At 43.1% G+C, this 18,037-nt stretch overlaps 1 protein-coding gene across 1 annotated transcript in view; it reads right to left on the reverse strand.

Moving 5' to 3' along the window:
* slc6a3 (solute carrier family 6 member 3) overlaps window positions 1-18,037 on the reverse strand; it is a 128,957-nt gene that overhangs the window by 95,344 nt on the left and 15,576 nt on the right. Inside the window, exon 4 of the mRNA XM_068050467.1 lies at window positions 11,439-11,577. Within this exon, the coding sequence (XP_067906568.1) occupies window positions 11,439-11,577 (139 nt within the window). The remainder of the gene's footprint in view (window positions 1-11,438; window positions 11,578-18,037) is intronic.

The raw sequence follows: 18,037 nt of genomic DNA on the forward strand, positions 1-18,037 counted from the left end.
AGGCTAGATTTAGGATGCGTAGGATGGGGAAGGAAACTGCAGGGGATGGGCACAATCGAAATGTGGAGCTTATTCAAGGAGCAGCTACTGCGTGTCCTTGATAAGTATGTACCTGTCAGGCAGGGAGGAAGTTGTTGAGCGAGGGAGCCGTGGTTTACTAAAGAAGTTGAAGAGCTTGTCAAGAGGAAGAAGAAGGCTTATGTTAGGATGAGACGTGAAGGCTCAGTTAGGGCGCTTGAGAGTTACAAGCTAGCCAGGAAGGATCTAAAGGGAGAGATAAGAAGAGCAAGGAGAGGACACGAGAAGTCATTGGCGGATAGGATCAAAGAAAACCCTAAGGCTTTCTATAGGTATATCAGGAATAAAAGAATGACTAGAGATAGGTTAGGGCCAATCAAGGATAGTAGTGGGAAGTTGTGTGTGGAATCGGAGGAGATAGGGGAAGTGCTAAATGAATATTTTTCGTCAGTATTTACAGTAGAGAAAGAAAATGTTGTCGAGGAGAATACTGAGATACAGACTACTAGGCTAGATGGGATTGAGGTTCACAAGGAGGAGGTGTTATCAATTTTGGAAAGTGTGAAAATAGATAAATCCCCTGGGCCAGATGGGATTTATCCTAGGATTCTCTGGGAAGCCAGGGAGGAGATTGCAGAGCCTTTGTCCTTGATTTTTATGTCGTCATTGTCGACAGGAATAGTGCCGGAAGACTGGAGGATAGCAAATGTTGTCCCCTTGTTCAAGAAGGGGAGTAGAGAAAGCCCTGGTAATTATAGACCTGTGAGCCTTACTTCGGTTGTGGGTAAAATGTTGGAAAAGGTTACAAGACATAGGATTTATAATCATCTTGAAAAGAATAAGTTCATTAGAGATAGTCAGCACGGTTTTGTGATGGGTAGGTCGTGCCTCACAAACCTTATTGAGTTTTTTGACAAAGTGACCAAACAGGTGGATGAGGGTAAAGCCGTGGATGTGGTGTATATGGATTTCAGTAAGGCGTTTGATAAAGTTCCCCACGGTAGGCTATTGCAGAAAATACAGAAGTATGGGATTGAAGGTGAATTAGTGCTTTGGATCAGAAATTGGCTAGCTGAAAGAAGACAGAGGGTGGTGGTTGATGGTAAATGTTCATCCTGGAGTATAGTTTCTAGTGGTGTACCGCAAGGATCTGTTTTGGGGCCACTGCTGTTTGTCATTTTTATAAATGACCTGGATGAGGGTGTAGAAGGGTGGGTTAGTAAATTTGCGGATGACATGAAGGTCGCTGGAGTTGTGGATAGTGCCGAAGGATGTTGTAGGTTACAGAGGGACATAGATAGGCTGCAGAGCTGGGCTGAGAGATGGCAAATGGAGTTTAATGCGGAAAAGTGTGAGGTGATTCACTTCGGAAGGAGTAACAGGATTGCAGAATACTGGGCTAATGGGAAGATTCTTGGTAGTGTAGATGAGCAGAGAGATCTTGGTGTCCAGGAACATAAATCCCTGAAAGTTGCCACCCAGGTTAATAGAGCTGTTAAGAAGGCATATGGTGTGTTAGCTTTTATTAGTAGGGGGATCGAGTTTAGGAGCCACGAGGTCATGCTGCAGCTGTACAGAACTCTGGTGCGGCCGCACCTGGAGTATTGCGTGCAGTTCTGGTCACCGCATTATAGGAAGGATGTGGAAGCTATGGAAAAGGTGCAGAGGAGATTTACTAGGATGTTGCCTGGTATGGAGGGAAGGTCTTACGAGGAAAGGCTGAGGGACTTGAGGTTGTTTTCGTTAGAGAGAAGGAGGAGAAGAGGTGACTTAATAGAGACATATAAGATAATCAGAGGATTGGACAGGGTGGATAGTGAGAGCCTTTTTCCTCGGATGGTGATGGCAAACACGAGGGGACATAGCTTTAAGTTGAGGGGTGATAGATATAGGACAGATGTCAGAGGTAGTTTCTTTACACAGAGAGTAGTAGGGGCGTGGAACGCCCTGCCTGCAACAGTAGTAGACTCGCCAACTTTAAGGGCATTTAAGTGGTCATTGGATAGACATATGGATGAAAATGGAATAGTGTAGGTCAGATGGTTTCACAGGTCGGCGCAACATCGAGGGCTGAAGGGCCTGTACTGCGCTGTAATGTTCTATGTTCTATGTTCTATCTGGGGCAGGAGGCACCTATTCAAGAGGGACGAGTTATACCTCAACAGGACTGGGACCATTGTCCTCATGGGGAGGTTCAATAGTGTAATTGAGGATGGTTTAAACTAAATTGGAGGGGGGAATGGGTACCAGTATATTGAAGTAGAAAAGAAAAATAAGGTGCATAAAGGAGTGAGAGTGTTGGATAGTATTAGAGAAGGAAGTAGTACCATATTAGATAGGAACAGACTAAGAAGGACTACGAGGAATACAAAGGCAGATTTACAAAGCATGCACAATGTCTGGTGAATAAGGTTGATGAGCTACAAGAATTAATAGCAGTATGGGAATATTATGTAGTGGCAATAATGAAAATATGGCTTAAAAATGATGAGGACTGGGTGCTTAATATTCAGGATATAAAGTGTTTACAAAAGATAGGGAAGTGAAAAAGGGAGGTAGGGTGGCAATAGTGATTAGGGAAAACATTGTAGTGTTGGAAAGAGATGTTCTTGACTGGAAAAAAAACATTTGGTTAGAGTTGAGAAGCAAAAAGGGTATGATCACACTACTGGGGGTATTCTATAGGCCTCCAAATACTGAGAGAGTTGGAGGAGCAAATCTGTAGTGAAATCACAGAGATGTGCAAGAACTATAGAGTGGTGATATTGGGAGACTTTAATTACCCAAATATCGATGAGGATAATGTTAGAGTAAAGGTTAAGGAGGGGGTGGAATTTCTGAAATGTGTTCAGGAGAACTTCTTTGGTCAATGTGTTCTTGATCCAACTAAGAATGAGGCATTGCTGAATCTGATGCTGGGGAATGAGGTGAGCCAAATGTACCAAGTGTCTGTGGGGGAGCACTTGGTAAGACTGATCATTGTATCATAAGTTTTAGATTAGCTATGGAGAAGCGCAAATAACAATCTAAGGTAGAACTTCTAAATTGGAAGAGGGCTAACTTCAATGGAATGAGAGCAGATCGAACCACGGTAAAATGGAACCAAATATTGACAGGAAAATCTGTAGTGGACCAATGGGTGATCTTTAAGAAGGAGATGTTTCAGGTACAGGCTAGGTACTTTCCAACAAGGGCGAAAGATAAGGGAACAAAAGCCAGGGCTCCTTGGATGATGAAGGATCAAACAAAAAAGAGGATATATGATGCATTTCAGGTGAATTTTTCAAGCAAGTACCAGGCCAAATACAAGAAGTTGAGAAGGGAGGTGAAGAGGAAAATACAACTGGCAAAGAGAGAATATGATAATATAATGGCAGTTAATATAAAAGGAAACCCAAAATTCTTTGACCAGAATGTAAATAGTAAGCGGCTTGTAAGAGTTGGGGTGGGGACTATTCGGACAAAGAGGGTGATATATGCTTAGAGGCTCAGGGCTTACTTAATGAGTACTTTGTATCAGTATTTATTAAGGAAGAGGATGACAAAATATCTGTAGAGGCGGGGATGGTAGAGGTAAAAGATGGAGTGAAAAATGATATGCAGGACATACTGGAAAGGCAGGCAATGCTTAGAGTGGATAAGTCACCTGCTCTGGATTGCTTGCATCCAAGGTTGCAGAAGGAGGTGCGGATGGAGATGGTGGATGGGTTTGTCATAATCTTCCAATCTTTCCTAGATATGGGAAGGTGCCAGAGGATTGGAGAGTGGCAAATGTGACAACCTTATTTAAGAAAGGGTGTAAGAACGTTGCTAATAACTATAGGCCAATCAGTTTAACATCTCTGGTGGGTAAGGTTTTAAAAACAATAATCATGAAAAAAAATCAACAGGCCCTTGTAGATGTTTGAGTTAATTAGGGACAGCCAGCATGGATTTGGAAAGGCAGACCTAATTGATTTTTTTTTGATGAAGTAACAGAGATGGTTGATGAAGGGAAAGCAATGGATCTTGTCGATATGGATTTTAAGAAAGCCTTTGACAAAAAATCATAGAATCATAGGATGGTTACAACAGAGAAGGAGGCCATTTGGCCCATCAGGGGCGGCACAGTGGCGCAGTGGCTAGCACCGCAGCCTCACAGCTCCAGCGACCTGGGTTCAATTCTGGGTACTGCCTGTGTGGAGTTTGCAAGTTCTCCCTGTGTCTGCGTGGGTTTCCTCTGGGTGCTCCGGTTTCCTCCTACAGCCAAAAGACTTGCAGGTTGATAAGTAAATTGGCCATTATAAATTGCCCCTAGTATAGGTAGGTGGTAGGGGAATATAGGGACAGGTGAGGATGTGGTAGGAATATGGGATTAGTGTAGGATTAGTATAAATGGGTGGTTAATGGTCGGCACAGACTCGGTGGGCCGAAGGGCCTGTTTCAGTGCTGTATCTCTAAATCTAAATCTAAATCAAAATCATGTCTGTGTTGGCTCTCTACAAGAGCAATTCAACCAGTCCCATTCCCCCATCTTTTCCACATAGCCCTGCAATTTTTTTCTCTACAAATTATCATCCAATTCTCTTTTGAAGGCCTCAACTTAATCTGCCTCCACCACACTCTCAGGCAGTGCATTCCAAATCCTAACTCCTCGGCATGGAGAACGTTTTTCCTCATGTCGCTGGTGCTTCTTTTGCTAATCACCTTAAGTCAGTGCCCTCTGGTTCTGGATCCTTTAGCCAATGGGAACAGTTTCTTCCATCTACTCTGTCCAGGTCCCTCATGATTTTGAATATCTCTATCAAATCACCTCAATCTTCTCTTCACCAAGGAGAACAAACTCAGCTTCTCCAACCTTTCCTCATCCCTGGAACCAATGTGGTGAATCTTTTCTTCACCCTCTCACACATCCTTCGCAAGTTGTGCTGCCCAGAATTGGAAACAATACTCCAGTTGAGACTGAACCAGTGTTTTACACAGGTTTATCATAACTTCCATGTTTTGTAATCTATACCCCTATTTATAAAGCCCAGAATCCAATATGCTTTATTAACCATTTTCTCAACCTGCGCTGCAACCTTCAATGAGTTGTGCACATATACCCCCAGGTCCCTCTGCTCCTGCACCCGTTTTAGAATTGTACTCTTTAATCTATATTACCTGTCCTCGTTTTTCCTACCAAAATGAATCACATTACATTTTTCTGCATTAAATTTCATCTGCCAGTTGTCCACTCATTCCACCAGCCTGTCTTTTGCATCTGTCGGGAGCTCAAGGAGCTCAACAAAATTCAGCCCGATTGTTTCCAAAAGCTTTCTCACCACCGATGTTAAACTGACTGGCCTCCAGTTGCTGGGCTTGTCCTTACACCCTTTTTGGAACAAGGGTGTAACATTTGCAATTCTCCAGTTCTCTGGCACCACCCCTGTATCCAAGGAGGATTGGATGATTATGGCCAGTGTCTCCACAATTTCTACCCTTACTTTCCGAAGTATCCTTGGATACATCTCAACCGGTCCTGGTGACTTATCAACTTTTAAGTACAGCCAGCCTATATAATACCTCCTCTATCAATTTTAAACCCTCCATGGTCTCAACTACCTCCTCTTTCACCCTGACCTCGGCAGCATCTTTTTCCTTGGTAAAGACAGATGCAAAGTGCACATTTAGTACCTCGGCCATGCCCTCTGCCTCCATGCATAAATCCCCTATTAGGTCCCTAATCGGCCTCACTCTTCTTTTTACCACCCTTTTATATCTATAAGCTATAGAAGACCTTTAGATTCTGTTTTATGTTAGCCGTATGTTTCTTCTCATACCCTCTCTTTGCTTCTCTTATCTGTTTTTCCACTTCCCCTCTGAAGCCTCCATATTTAGCCTGGTTCTCAAATATATTATCCAACTGACATCTGTTATATGCACCCTTTTCCAGCTTCATCTTACTCTCTATCTATTTCATCATCCAGGGAGTTATGGGCCTGTTTGCCCTATCTTTCCCCTTCGTGGAAATGTATCTTGACTACCCTCGAGCTATTTCCTTTTAAAAAGTAACCCATTGTCCAGTTACAGTTTTGTCTTCCAATCTTTGATTCCAATTTACTTGGGCCAGATCTATTCTCACTCCATTGAGGTTGATCCTCACCCAACTAATTATCTTTACTCTGGATTGCTCCTTGTCTTTTTCCATAGTTAACCAAAATGTATGATGCCATGGTCACTCCCCTGAATGTTCACCTACTGACACTTGATTCATTTGGCCCACCTCATTCTCCAGAACCAGAACCAGATCCAGCAATGCCTCCTTCCTTATTGGACTGGAAACATAATGATGTAGAAAATTCTTCTGAACACACTCTAGAAACTCTTACCTCTCTCTATCCTTTACACTATTACTATCCCAGTCTATATTCGTATAATTAAAGTCCCCTTTTACAACTACTCTATAATTTTTGCACCTCTCTGTAATTTCCTTGCAATTTTGTTCCTCGATATTCTTCCCACTCGTTGGTGGCCGATAGAATAACCCCAGCAATGTCATGGTACCTCTATTGTTTCTTAGCTCTAACCAAATAAGTTCTGTCCTTGACCCCTCTAGGACATTCTCTGTCTCCAGCACTGTAACGTTCTCCTTAATCAATACAGCTAGCCCTATGCCTTTCCTTCCTTCCCTATCTTTCCTGAACACCTAGTATTCAGGAATATTTATAATCCAGTCATGCCCTTTTATGAGCCAGGCCTCCGTTATCACCATGACCTCATGTTTCCACATGGCTATCGGAGTCTGCAGCTCATCAACCTTATTTACCACACTCGACACATTCATATACATGCATAGTAAACCCCATTTAGACCTTATTACATTCCCTCTTACACTGACATCACTTAATGCCTTACTATTTCCAACTCTAGTGCTATCTGTCTCTCCCAATTCTCTGTGCACTTTGGTTTTCCTCTCAAAATTTACCTCCTGGTTTCCACACCCCTGCCAAGTTGGCTTAAACCCTCCCCAATTGCACGAGCAAATCGTCCCACAATGACATTGGGCCCGGCTCTGTTCAGGTGCAACATGTCTGACCTGTACAGGTCCTATCTTACCCAGAAACGATCCCAATGTCCCAGGAATCTGAAGCCCTCTCTCCTGCACCATCTCTCCAGCCATGAATTAATCTGCTCTATCCTCCTTTTTCTATACTCACTTGTGTGTGGTACTGGGAGTAATCTGCGGAATACGACCTTTGAGTTCCTGCTTGATGGTTTCTTTCCTAGCTCCCTAAACTCTGCCTTCAGGACCTCATTCCTCTTTCTACCTATGTCTTTGGTACAAATATGAACCACAACTGTTGGCTGCTCACCCTCGCCATTCAGAGTGCTCTACACCACTCTGTGACATCCTTGACCCTGGAACCAAGGAGGCAACATGCCATCCAGGATTCATGTCTGCGGCTGCAGAAATGCTTGTCTGTTCCCCAATCTATGGAATCCACTATCACTATTGCTTTTCCAATCTTCCTCCAGCCCCCCTGTACAGCTGAGCTAGCCCTGGTGCCATGGTCTACACTCTGGCTACATACCCCAGAGGAACCATCACTCTCAAAGAACAAAGAACAGTACAGCACAGGAACAGGCCATTCGGCCCTCCAAGCCTGCGCCGATCTTGATGCCTGCTGTAGCTAACACCTTCTGCACTTCCGGGGCCCATATCCCTCTATTCCCTTCCTATTCATGTATTTGTCAAGATGTCTCTCAAACGTCGCTATCGTATCTGCTTCCACCACCTCCCCTGGCAACAAGTTCCAGGCACTCACCACCCTCTGTGTAAAAATCTTGCCTCGCACATCCCCTCTAAACTTTGCCCCTCGCACCTTAAACCTATGTACCCTAGTAACTGACTCATCCACCCTGGGAAAAAGCTTCTGACTATCCACTCTGTCCATGCCGCTCATAACTTTGTAAACCTCTATCATGTCGCCCCTCCACCTCCGTCGTTCCCGTGAAAACAATCCGAGTTTTTCCAACCTTTCCTCAGAGCTAATGCCCTCCAGACCAGACAACATCCTGGTAAACCTCCTCTGTACCCTCTCCAAAGCCTCCACGTCCTTCTGGTAGTGTGGCGACCAGAATTGCACGCAATATTCTAAGTGTGGCCTAACTAAGGTTCTGTACAGCTGCAACATGACTTGCTAATTTTTATACTCTATGCCCCGACCGATGAAGGCAAGCATGCCGTATGCCTTCTTGACTACCTTATCCACCTGCGTTGCCACTTTCAGTGACCTGTGGACCTGTAGGCACAGATCTCTCTGCCTGTCAATACTCCTAAGGGTTCTGCTATTTACTGTATACCTCCCACCTGCATTAGACCTTCCAAAATGCATTACCTCACATTTTTCCGGATTAAACTCCATCTGCCACTTCTCCGCCCAAGTCTCCAACCGATCTATATCCTGCTGTATCCTCTCACAATCCTCATCATTATCCACAACTCCACAAACCTTTGTGTCGTCCGCAAACTTACTAATCAGACCAGCTACATTTTCCTCCAAATCATTTATATATACTACAAACAGCAAAGGTCCCAGCATTGATCCCTGCGGAACACCACTAGTCACATCCCTCCATTCAGAAAAACACCCATTCACTGATACCCTCTGTCTTCTATGACCGAGCCAGTTCTGTATCCATCTTACCAGCTCACCTTTGATCCCGTGTGACTTCACCTTTTGTACCAGTCTGCCATGCGGGACCTTGTCAAAGGCTTTACTAAAGTCCATATAGATAACATCCACTGCCCTTCCTTCATCAATCACCTTCGTCACTTCCTCAAAAAACTCAATCAAATTAGTAAGACACGACCTCCCCTTCGCAAAACCATGCTGTCTCTCGCTAATAAGTTCATTTCTTTCCAAATGGGAGTAAATCCTGTCCCGAATAATCCTCTCTAATAGTTTCCCTACCACTGACGTAAGGCTCACCGGCCTATAATTTCCTGGATTATCCTTGCCACCCTTCTTAAACAAAGGAACAACATTGGCTATTCTCCAGTCCTCTGGGACCTCACCTGTAGCCAATGAGGATGCAAAGATTTCTGTCAAGGCCGCAGCAATTTCCTCCCTTGTCTCCCTCAGTATTCTAGGGTAGATCCCATCAGGCCCTGGGGACTTATCTACCTTAATGCTTTGCAAGACACCCAACACCTCCTCCTTTTTGATAATGAGATGACTGAGACTATCTGCACTTCCTTCCTTAGGCTCATCATCCACCAAGTCCTTCTCTTTGGTGAATACTGATGCAAAGTTCTCATTTAGCACCTCGCCCATTTCCTCTGGCTCCACACATAGATTCCCATCTCTGTCCTTGAGTGGGCCAACCCTTTCCCTGGTTACCCTCTTGCTCTTTATATACGTCTCATCAGTGTTTAGAACGGAATACTGGTTGGTAAATGAAATACACTCAGGGGACTCCTTCTCTACTTGCTTGGTCCTTCTTGACTGCCTGGTGGTCACCCATTCCCTCTCTGCCTGCATACTCTTAATTCTCAGCCTTGCAGATGCACCACAGTGGTGCCAGCTGCTGCTCAAGCTCCAAAAACCGGAGCTTCAGCTGCTGTAGCTGATGACACTTCCTGCACATGTAGTTGTCCTGGACCACATAAAAGTCTGATTATCAAACTGGAGGCTCATGGAATAGGAGGGTCAGTGTCAGTGTCAAAAGAATCGGCTGAAGGATGGAAAACAGCAGGTGTATTTCAGACAGGAGGATGACAAAAACCATATTCCCCAAGGTTCAGTGCTAGGACCACTACTTTTTTTGATTTACATAAATGACTTGTATCTTGTAATACAGAGTAGAATTACAAAATTTGCCGATGATACCAAATTTGGACATATGGCAGAAGTGAGGATGATACCAATCAACTACAACAGGACATAGATAGGCTAGCAGAATGGGCAGCTAAGTGGCAGATGGGTCTTAAAAGAGAGAAATGTGAGGTGATGCATTTTGGCAGAAGGGATAGGGAGAACAATATAGACTAAATGGTACAGTTCTAAAGAGTGTACAGGGACAGAGGGACCTGGAGGGGTGGGGTGGGGTGGGTTCATGTGATTAGATCTTTAAAGGTGGCAGGACCTATTATAAGAGTAGTTAGTAAAGCATATGGGATCTTGGACTGCAGGGGGGTTATGATGGAACTATATACAATGCTAGTTAGGCCACAGCTGGAATACTGAGTACAGTTCTGGTCACCACATTATAGGAAGGATGTGGTTGCACTGGAGAGGGTGCAGAGGAGATTCACCAGGATGTTGCCTGGGCTGGAGCATTTCAGCTATGAAGAGAGACTCAAAAGTCTAGGGTTGTTTTCCTTAGAGCAGAGAAGGCTGAGGGGGGACATGATTGAATTGTCCAAGATTATGAGGGGCATTGATAGGTTAGATGGGAAGAAACTTTTTCCCTTAGCAGAGGGGTCAAGAACCAGGGGGGAATAAATTTAGGGTAAGGGGCAGGAGGTTTAGGGGGGATTTGAGGAAAAAAAATTTCACCCAGAGGGTGGTTGGAATCTGGAACGCACTGCCTGAAGAGGTGGTGGAGGCAGGAACTCTCACAACATTTAAAAAGTATTTAGATGAGCACTTGAAATGCCACAGCATACAAGGCTACAGGCCAAGTGCAGGAATATGGGATTAGAATAGTTGGGTGCTGGATGGCTGGCACAGACACGATGGGCCGAAGGGCCTGTTTCTGTGCTGTATAACTCTATGACTAAAACAGCTTTTGATTTATTTTCAGCTTCCTCTCAATAAATATTATTCAATCTGACTTTCAAGTTAAACTTACCAAGGTTTCATTGTTTCACCTGGGTCTTGCTATCAGGTGACTAGATATTGGCTAGTGAAGGTAATTTCCTGATCCAACGGTAAAACTAACCACTCTTGCAATAGACAAGGAGAAAGTAGGAGGCAAAGCCAAGTCCACCAACTCTTAACAATCAACAAATCTTAACACCAACTTCTGAGAAGCAATCCTAATGTTTCATCATGAATACTAATATTATTTAGCTTTAATTATTTAGTTATTAGAGATAGCAGTCTAGAATCTAGCACCTGATGGTGGACTTGTCTAAAATTGACAACTTTATTCAGAGTCAATGAAAATGCATCTGGGCTAGATTCAAGCCTCCACAGAAAAATTAATAATGAGACTGGTAACTTCATATTTCAAGTTAATTGTTTTGATTATTTCAACAGAAATATGAATGCCTTTATTTAGAAATAAAAATATATACAAGTCAAAACCTCCTGTCAGTGTTGTTTTGCAATGGTAGAACTGATCGCTTGAATATTCGAAACAATATTTGATTTTGTTTTAGATCTACACAGTTAAATCTGCTTGTCTGCAAGTCTCATTGATGTTAGAATTTAACAGGATAGTGGGATCACCTTGCCAGAAGTTCGAACTCCCTTCCACAGGCTGAAGTAAAGGATGACAATAACCACAAATAAACAGCAGGTGAGTTGCCACCTGGGCTTGCCAATGTCATGGATCCCTGCACTTTCATGAAGGTGAAGAACACCACGTCTGTTTAAAAACAAAAATATAAATATACTTACTTCGACAAGAATGGTTTTTTACTTTTCTGCTCACTAATACACATCATAAAACTACAGATTTACTTTGCATTATAATTTACATTACCATTGCAGTACAAGATTGCTATTGTCCTCTTTAATGAAGCAGGATACACTACTAATGAACCAGTATGGAAATTTACCAGATTATTTCTGTGGAAACTTAAGTCCTAGTTAACCTTAAAGCCGAATGAAAATATCAATAACTTTTAATCAGAGGTTTTTTGGTACTACATATTGTCGAGTTCCACCTCCACAATATTTCTTGTCTCTTCCCAGACCTCATTCATACCTTTATCACTTCACGACTCACATTCAACAGCATGCTTCTTGTTGGCTTACTGAACGTTATGCTGTTTTGGCTCTGGGGTAGCACTGTCACTCCTGAGTTTGAAGGTTGTTTGTCCAATGGGTTAACTTTAAGGAAGAGATGCTTCAGGGACAGGCTAGGTACATTTCAGAAAGGATGAAAAGTAGGGGAACCAATGGTTGACGATAACGATAGAGATTATGATAAAAACACAGTGGCGCAGTGGTTAGCACCGCAGCCTCACAGCTCCAGGGACCCGGGTTTGATTCTGGGTACTGCCTGTGCGGAGTTTGCAAGTTCTCCCTGTGTCTGCGTGGATTTTCGCCGGGTGCTCCGGTTTCCTCCCACATCCAAAAGATTTGCGGGTGATAGGTAAATTGGCCGTTGTAAATTGCTCCTAGTATAGGTAGGTGATAGGGAATATGGGATTACTGTAGGGTTAGTATAAATGGGTGGTTGTTGGTCGGCACAGACTCGGTGGGCCGAAGGGCCTGTTTCAGTGCTGTATCTCTAAATAATAAAAAAAAATAATAAAAAGAGAGTGTATGATGCAGGTTAATCCTTCAAGTGAGAACCAGGTCAAATACAATAGGTTGAGAAGGGAGGTGAAAAGGAAAATAAGACTGGCAAAGAGAGTATATGAGAATAGAATGGCAGTCAACATAAAAGGGAACCCAAAGATCTTCTATCAGCATGGAAATAGTAAGCGGGTAGTAAGAGATGGAGTGGGGCCTAATAGGAACACAAAGGGCAATATATGCTTAGAGGCACAGGGCAAGGGGAGAATACTTAATGAGTACTTTATATCGGTGTTTACTAAGATAGAGGAATCTGACAAAATATCGGTAGAAGTGAGAGAGTAGAGGCAATGGATAGGGTAAAAGTTGAGAGGGAGGAGATACCGGAAAGGCTGGCTATATTAAGGGTAGATAAGTCACCTGGCCCGAATGGCTTGCATTCCAGGTTGCTAAAGGAAGTGCAGGTGGAGATAGAGGAAAGGATTTGTCATAATCTTCCAATCTTCCCTAGATATGGGGGAGATGCCAGAGGATTTGAGAGTGGCAAATGTGACACCCTTATTCAAGAAAGGGTGTAAGGAGAGTCATAGCAACTACAGGCCAGTTAGTTTAACATCAGTGATGGGTAAGGTTTTAGAAACAATAATCAGGGGAAACAAATCAACAGGCACTTGGAGAGGTTTGAGATAATTAGGGATAGCCAGCTTGGATTTGTAAATGGCAGATCATATTTGACTAATCTAATTGAATTTTTTGATAAAGTAACAGAGGTTGATGAAGGGAATACGATGGATGTTGTCTATATGGATTTTAGGAAAGCGTTAGATAAAGTACCACATAAAAGGCTGGTTAAGAATATTGAGGCTCCTGGAAAGGAAGATTAGTGTCCAATTGAATAAAAAATTGGCTTCAGGGCAGAGAACAGTGAGTCATTGGGCAGCACAGTGGCGCAGTGGTTAGCACTGCAGCCTCACAGCTCCAGGGACCCGGGTTCAATTCTGGGTACTGCCTGTGTGGAGTTTGCAAGTTCTCCCTGTGACCGCGTGGGTTTTCGCTGGGTGCTCCAGTTTCCTCCCACCTCCAAAGACTTGCAGGTGATAGGTAAATTGGCCATTGTAAATTGCCCCTAGTGTAGGTAGATAGTAGGGAATATGGTATTACTGCAGGGTTAGTATAAATGGGTGGTTCTTGGTCGGCACAGACTCGGTGGGCCGAAGGGCCTGTTTCAGTGCTGTATCTCTAAATAAATAAATAGTAAATTTTTCAGACTGGAGGATGGTAGACAGTGGTGTTCCCCAAAGGTCAGTGATAGGATCAATGCTTTTTTTGCTATATATAAATGACTTGGATCTTGGAATACAGAGTAGAATTTCAAACTTTGCTGATAATACCAAACCTGGACATGTGGCAAACAGCGAGGATGATACGAATCGCCTGTAACAGGACATGGTTAGACATAGAATGAGTAGATAAGTGGCAGATGAAAGTTAAAACAGACAAGCATGAGGTGATGCATTTTGGCAGAAAGGATAGGGTGAGGCAATATAGATTTAATGGCACAGGTCTAAAGTGTACACAGGAGCAGAGGGACCTGGAAGTGTATGTGCATCGATCTTTGAAGGTGGCAGGATATATTGAGAGAGTGGTTAGCAAAGCAAAGTGGGCGGCACAGTGGCGCAGTGGTTAGCGCTGCAGCCTCACAACTGCAGGGACCCGGGTTTGATTCTGGGTACTGCCTGTGTGGAGTTTGCAAGTTCTCCCTGTGTCTGCGTAGGTTTTCTCTGGGTGCTCCGGTTTCCTCCCACAAGCCAAAAGACTTGCAGGTTGGTAGGTAAATTGGCCATTATAAATTGTCACTAGTATAGGTAGGTGGTAGGGAAATATAGGGACAGGTGGGGATGTTTGGTAGGAATATGGGATTAGTGTAGGATTAGTATAAATGGGTAGTTGATGGTCGGCACAGACTCGGTGGGCCGAAGGGCCTGTTTCAGTGCTGTATCTCTAATCTAATCTAATCTAATATGGGATATTGGACTTCATAAATCGAGGCATTGATTACAAAAACAGTGTTGTTGTGCTGAACCTTCATAAAGCTCTGGTTAGACCCCAACTAGAGTACTGTGTCCAGTTCTGGTCACCACACTTCAGGAAAGATGTGAAGGTGCTTGAGAGGGTGCAGAGGAAATTTACCAGAATAATTCCAGGGATGAGGGATTTTGGTTACAAGGTTAGGTTGGAGAAGCTGGGGTTGTTCTCCTTGGAGTAAAAGAGATTGAGGAGAGATTTGATGGTGATGTACAAGATTATGACAGGCTTAGATAGGTTAGACAAGGAAAAACTGTTCACATTAACTGACGGTACAAGGACTAGGGGACACAGATTGAAGATTTTGGGGAGAAGATGCAGGGGGAATGAGAGGAAGAATCTTTTTTACACAGCGAGTGGTAATGACCTGGAGCTTGCTGTCCATGAGGGTGGTGGAAGCGGAAACAATCAATGATTTCAAAAGGAAATTGGATGCGCACTTGAAGGAAATAAACTTTCACGGCTACGGGGATCGAGCAGTGGAGTGGGACTAACTGGATTGCTTTGCATGCTGGCATGGACTCGATGGGTCGAATGGCCACCTTCTGTGCTGTAAATGAGACTCTATGACTCTATGACTGCAGCACATAAAATAAGTTGACACCTCACTGCAGAACTATGGGAGTGCTGCATTGATCAATGTGCATTTTATGAGAAGTGAAACCAAGGTACTATCTGCCTCTCAGGTGAATGTAAAAGATTCCACAGCACTACTCAAAGAACAGGGGAGTTCTCCCAATATGCAGGTCAAGGTCAATACAAACAAAAAAGAGTAAGATTAGATGGTAATTTATCTCATAGAATCGTAGAATGGATACAGCATGGAAGGAGGCCATTTGGACCATCGTGTTTGGGCCGTCTTTCTGTGAGAGCAACTCTGCCAGTACCACTCCCCCACCTTTTTCCTGTAGCCCTGCAAGTTTTTATTCTTCAGGTGCTTATCCAATTTCCTCTGAAAGCCACAATTGCATCTGCCTCCATCACTCTCAGGCAGCGGATTACAGATCGTAAAATAAAAATAAATAAATAAAATTAAAGAACAACTCCAGCTTCTCCAATCTATCCAAGTAACTGAAATGCTCATCCATGGAACCATTCTCATAAATCTTTTCTACTCCCTCTCTAAAGCCGTTACATCCTTCCTTAAGTGTGGTGCACAGAACTGGACACAATACTCCAGTTGAGGCTGAACCAGTGTTTTATAAAGGTCATCATAACTTTCCTGTTTTTGTACTCTATGCCTCTGTTTATAAAGTTCAGGATCCTCTATGCCTTTTTAACCACTTTCTCAAATTGCCCTGCCACCTTCAACAATTTGTGCAAATATACCCCAAGGTCTCGCTGTTCCTGCACCCCTTTACAATTATATCCTTTAGTATATATTGCTTTTCCTTATTCTTCCTACCAAAATGTATCAGTTCACACTTCTCTGCATTAATTGTCATCTGCCATGTGTCTGCCCATTCGACCAGCCTGTCGATGTCCTTTTGAAGTCTATTGCATTTTCCTCACAGCTCTTTGTGGGACCTTGCTGTGTGTAAGTTGGTTGCTGTGTTTGCCTATAATACAACAGTGGAAAACCTAGTCATCTATCTTCTCTGCCCTTAATGACCTCTAAGCTTCGTGCCATCCCTCATCTTCAAAATGCTCATTGCTGTCTACAAATCGCTCCAGGGCCTTGCTCCTCCTTACTTCTAAAACCTTCTTAAGCCTTGCATTCCTACTTGTACCCTCCACTCATCCAATGTTGGCCATCTTCTTCCCACACTAGAACTCTCTCCTAAAATCATTCACCTTTTTTATTCTTATTCATTTTGAAAGACTTCTTTAAACTAACTCCTTTAGGCACCTCCTCTAATTCCGCTCCTACTGCTGACAGGTCTGGCCCTAAACTGTGCACTTCAGAGTGGTTTTGTTACATTGAAGTTATTTAAGGACATGGCTGAGGTTGAAAAATAATGGAACGCTTTATAATTTCAATAGTAATATCTGCTCGATTCTGGATTCTACTTCAAGCTTTTCTAATTATCTTACTGATCAAACAGTATTTTGGAAACATATTTTACTGCATCAGTTTACATTTCAGCTTCCTTTATGAATAGTTCAGGACACACCCCTAATTGATAAAGAAATAATTTGACTAACTCAGCATGTATTATTTTCTATATTGTGCTATTAAATGATAGCTGCTTTTAAAAGGGGAATTATGCCTGAAAGCACTGCTGTAACTAATGCAAATACCAAAATAAGTCAAGCAAATGCAGCACAGCTCATTTTAGATATCATACGAATACCCCTGACCTGATCCAAAACTCTTTCAATCCAGAGGTCAAACCTAAAAATCTGGAAACTGAAATTCCTCTCAAGCATTTGGAAATCTGTTTGTATACTATTATGTCCTTTGTTCCTTTGTAAAAATAGTTTGAATTTCTATACTCTTCACTTTCATCTGCTGTTCTCACCCTCCCCTTTGTTTTGTCAGCCCTATAAATTCTTCCTGCCCTATAGAAGTTTTGACGAAGGGCCGTCACACAAAAGGGCGGCATAGTGGCGCAGTGGTTAGCACCGCAGCCTCACAGCTCCAGGGACCCGGGTTCGATTCCGGGTACTGCCTGTGTGGAGTTTGCAAGTTCTCCCTGTGTCTGCGTGGGTTTTCTCCGGGTGCTCCGGTTTCCTCCCACAAGCCAAAAGACTTGCAGGTTGATAGGTAAATTGGCCATTATAAATTGCCACTAGTATAGGTAGGTGGTAGGGAAATGTAGGGACAGGTGGGGATGTTTGGTAGGAATATGCGATTAGTGTAGGATTAGTATAAATGGGTGGTTGATGTTCGGCACAGACTCGGTGGGCCGAAGGGCCTGTTTCAGTGCTGTATCTCTAAAAAAAAAAAAACACTCTTTGATGCTGGTGAACCTATTGTGAACTTCAAGCATTTTCTTTTTTATTTTAGAATTTTGCCTCTTGAAATCTTAATGGGAATTGTATTCAATAATTTGCTCATTGGTACAATTCAAAATAATGAACAACAACAACAAATATGGCACCTTCAGCAAAGCAAAAGCTTGGTCAGAGGTAGGTTCTAATGAGGATCTTAAAGGAGGAGAGAAAGGTAGAGAGATGGAGAGGTCTAGGAAGGGTATTCCAATGCTTAATGTCTAAGCAGCTGAAGGCACATCTGCCAATGATGGAGCAGTGAAAAGAGGCCAGAATTAAGGAGCGCAGAGATCCTGGAGGGTGGAGGGGCTGGAAATATTATCTATGCATCTGAATCAAAGAACTTTACGCATCTCAATCACATGAGTCTGTGACAAGTCTTTTTTAATGTTATCCTCATAAATCAGTCTGTTTCTAGACCGTAAGCTCAATTTTATGAATGTGCACTATTGGCAGGGAGTCTATGAATTAGCTGTGCATTATCAGGGAATCATATGTGCAAACCTTATAAATTCCTGGTCATTAAAATGAAAATCATGGGTAATGTGTCCATAATTGCACGA

The sequence above is a fragment of the Heterodontus francisci genome, chromosome 2, assembly GCF_036365525.1.
Source record: "Heterodontus francisci isolate sHetFra1 chromosome 2, sHetFra1.hap1, whole genome shotgun sequence".
Lineage (NCBI taxonomy): Eukaryota > Metazoa > Chordata > Chondrichthyes > Heterodontiformes > Heterodontidae > Heterodontus > Heterodontus francisci.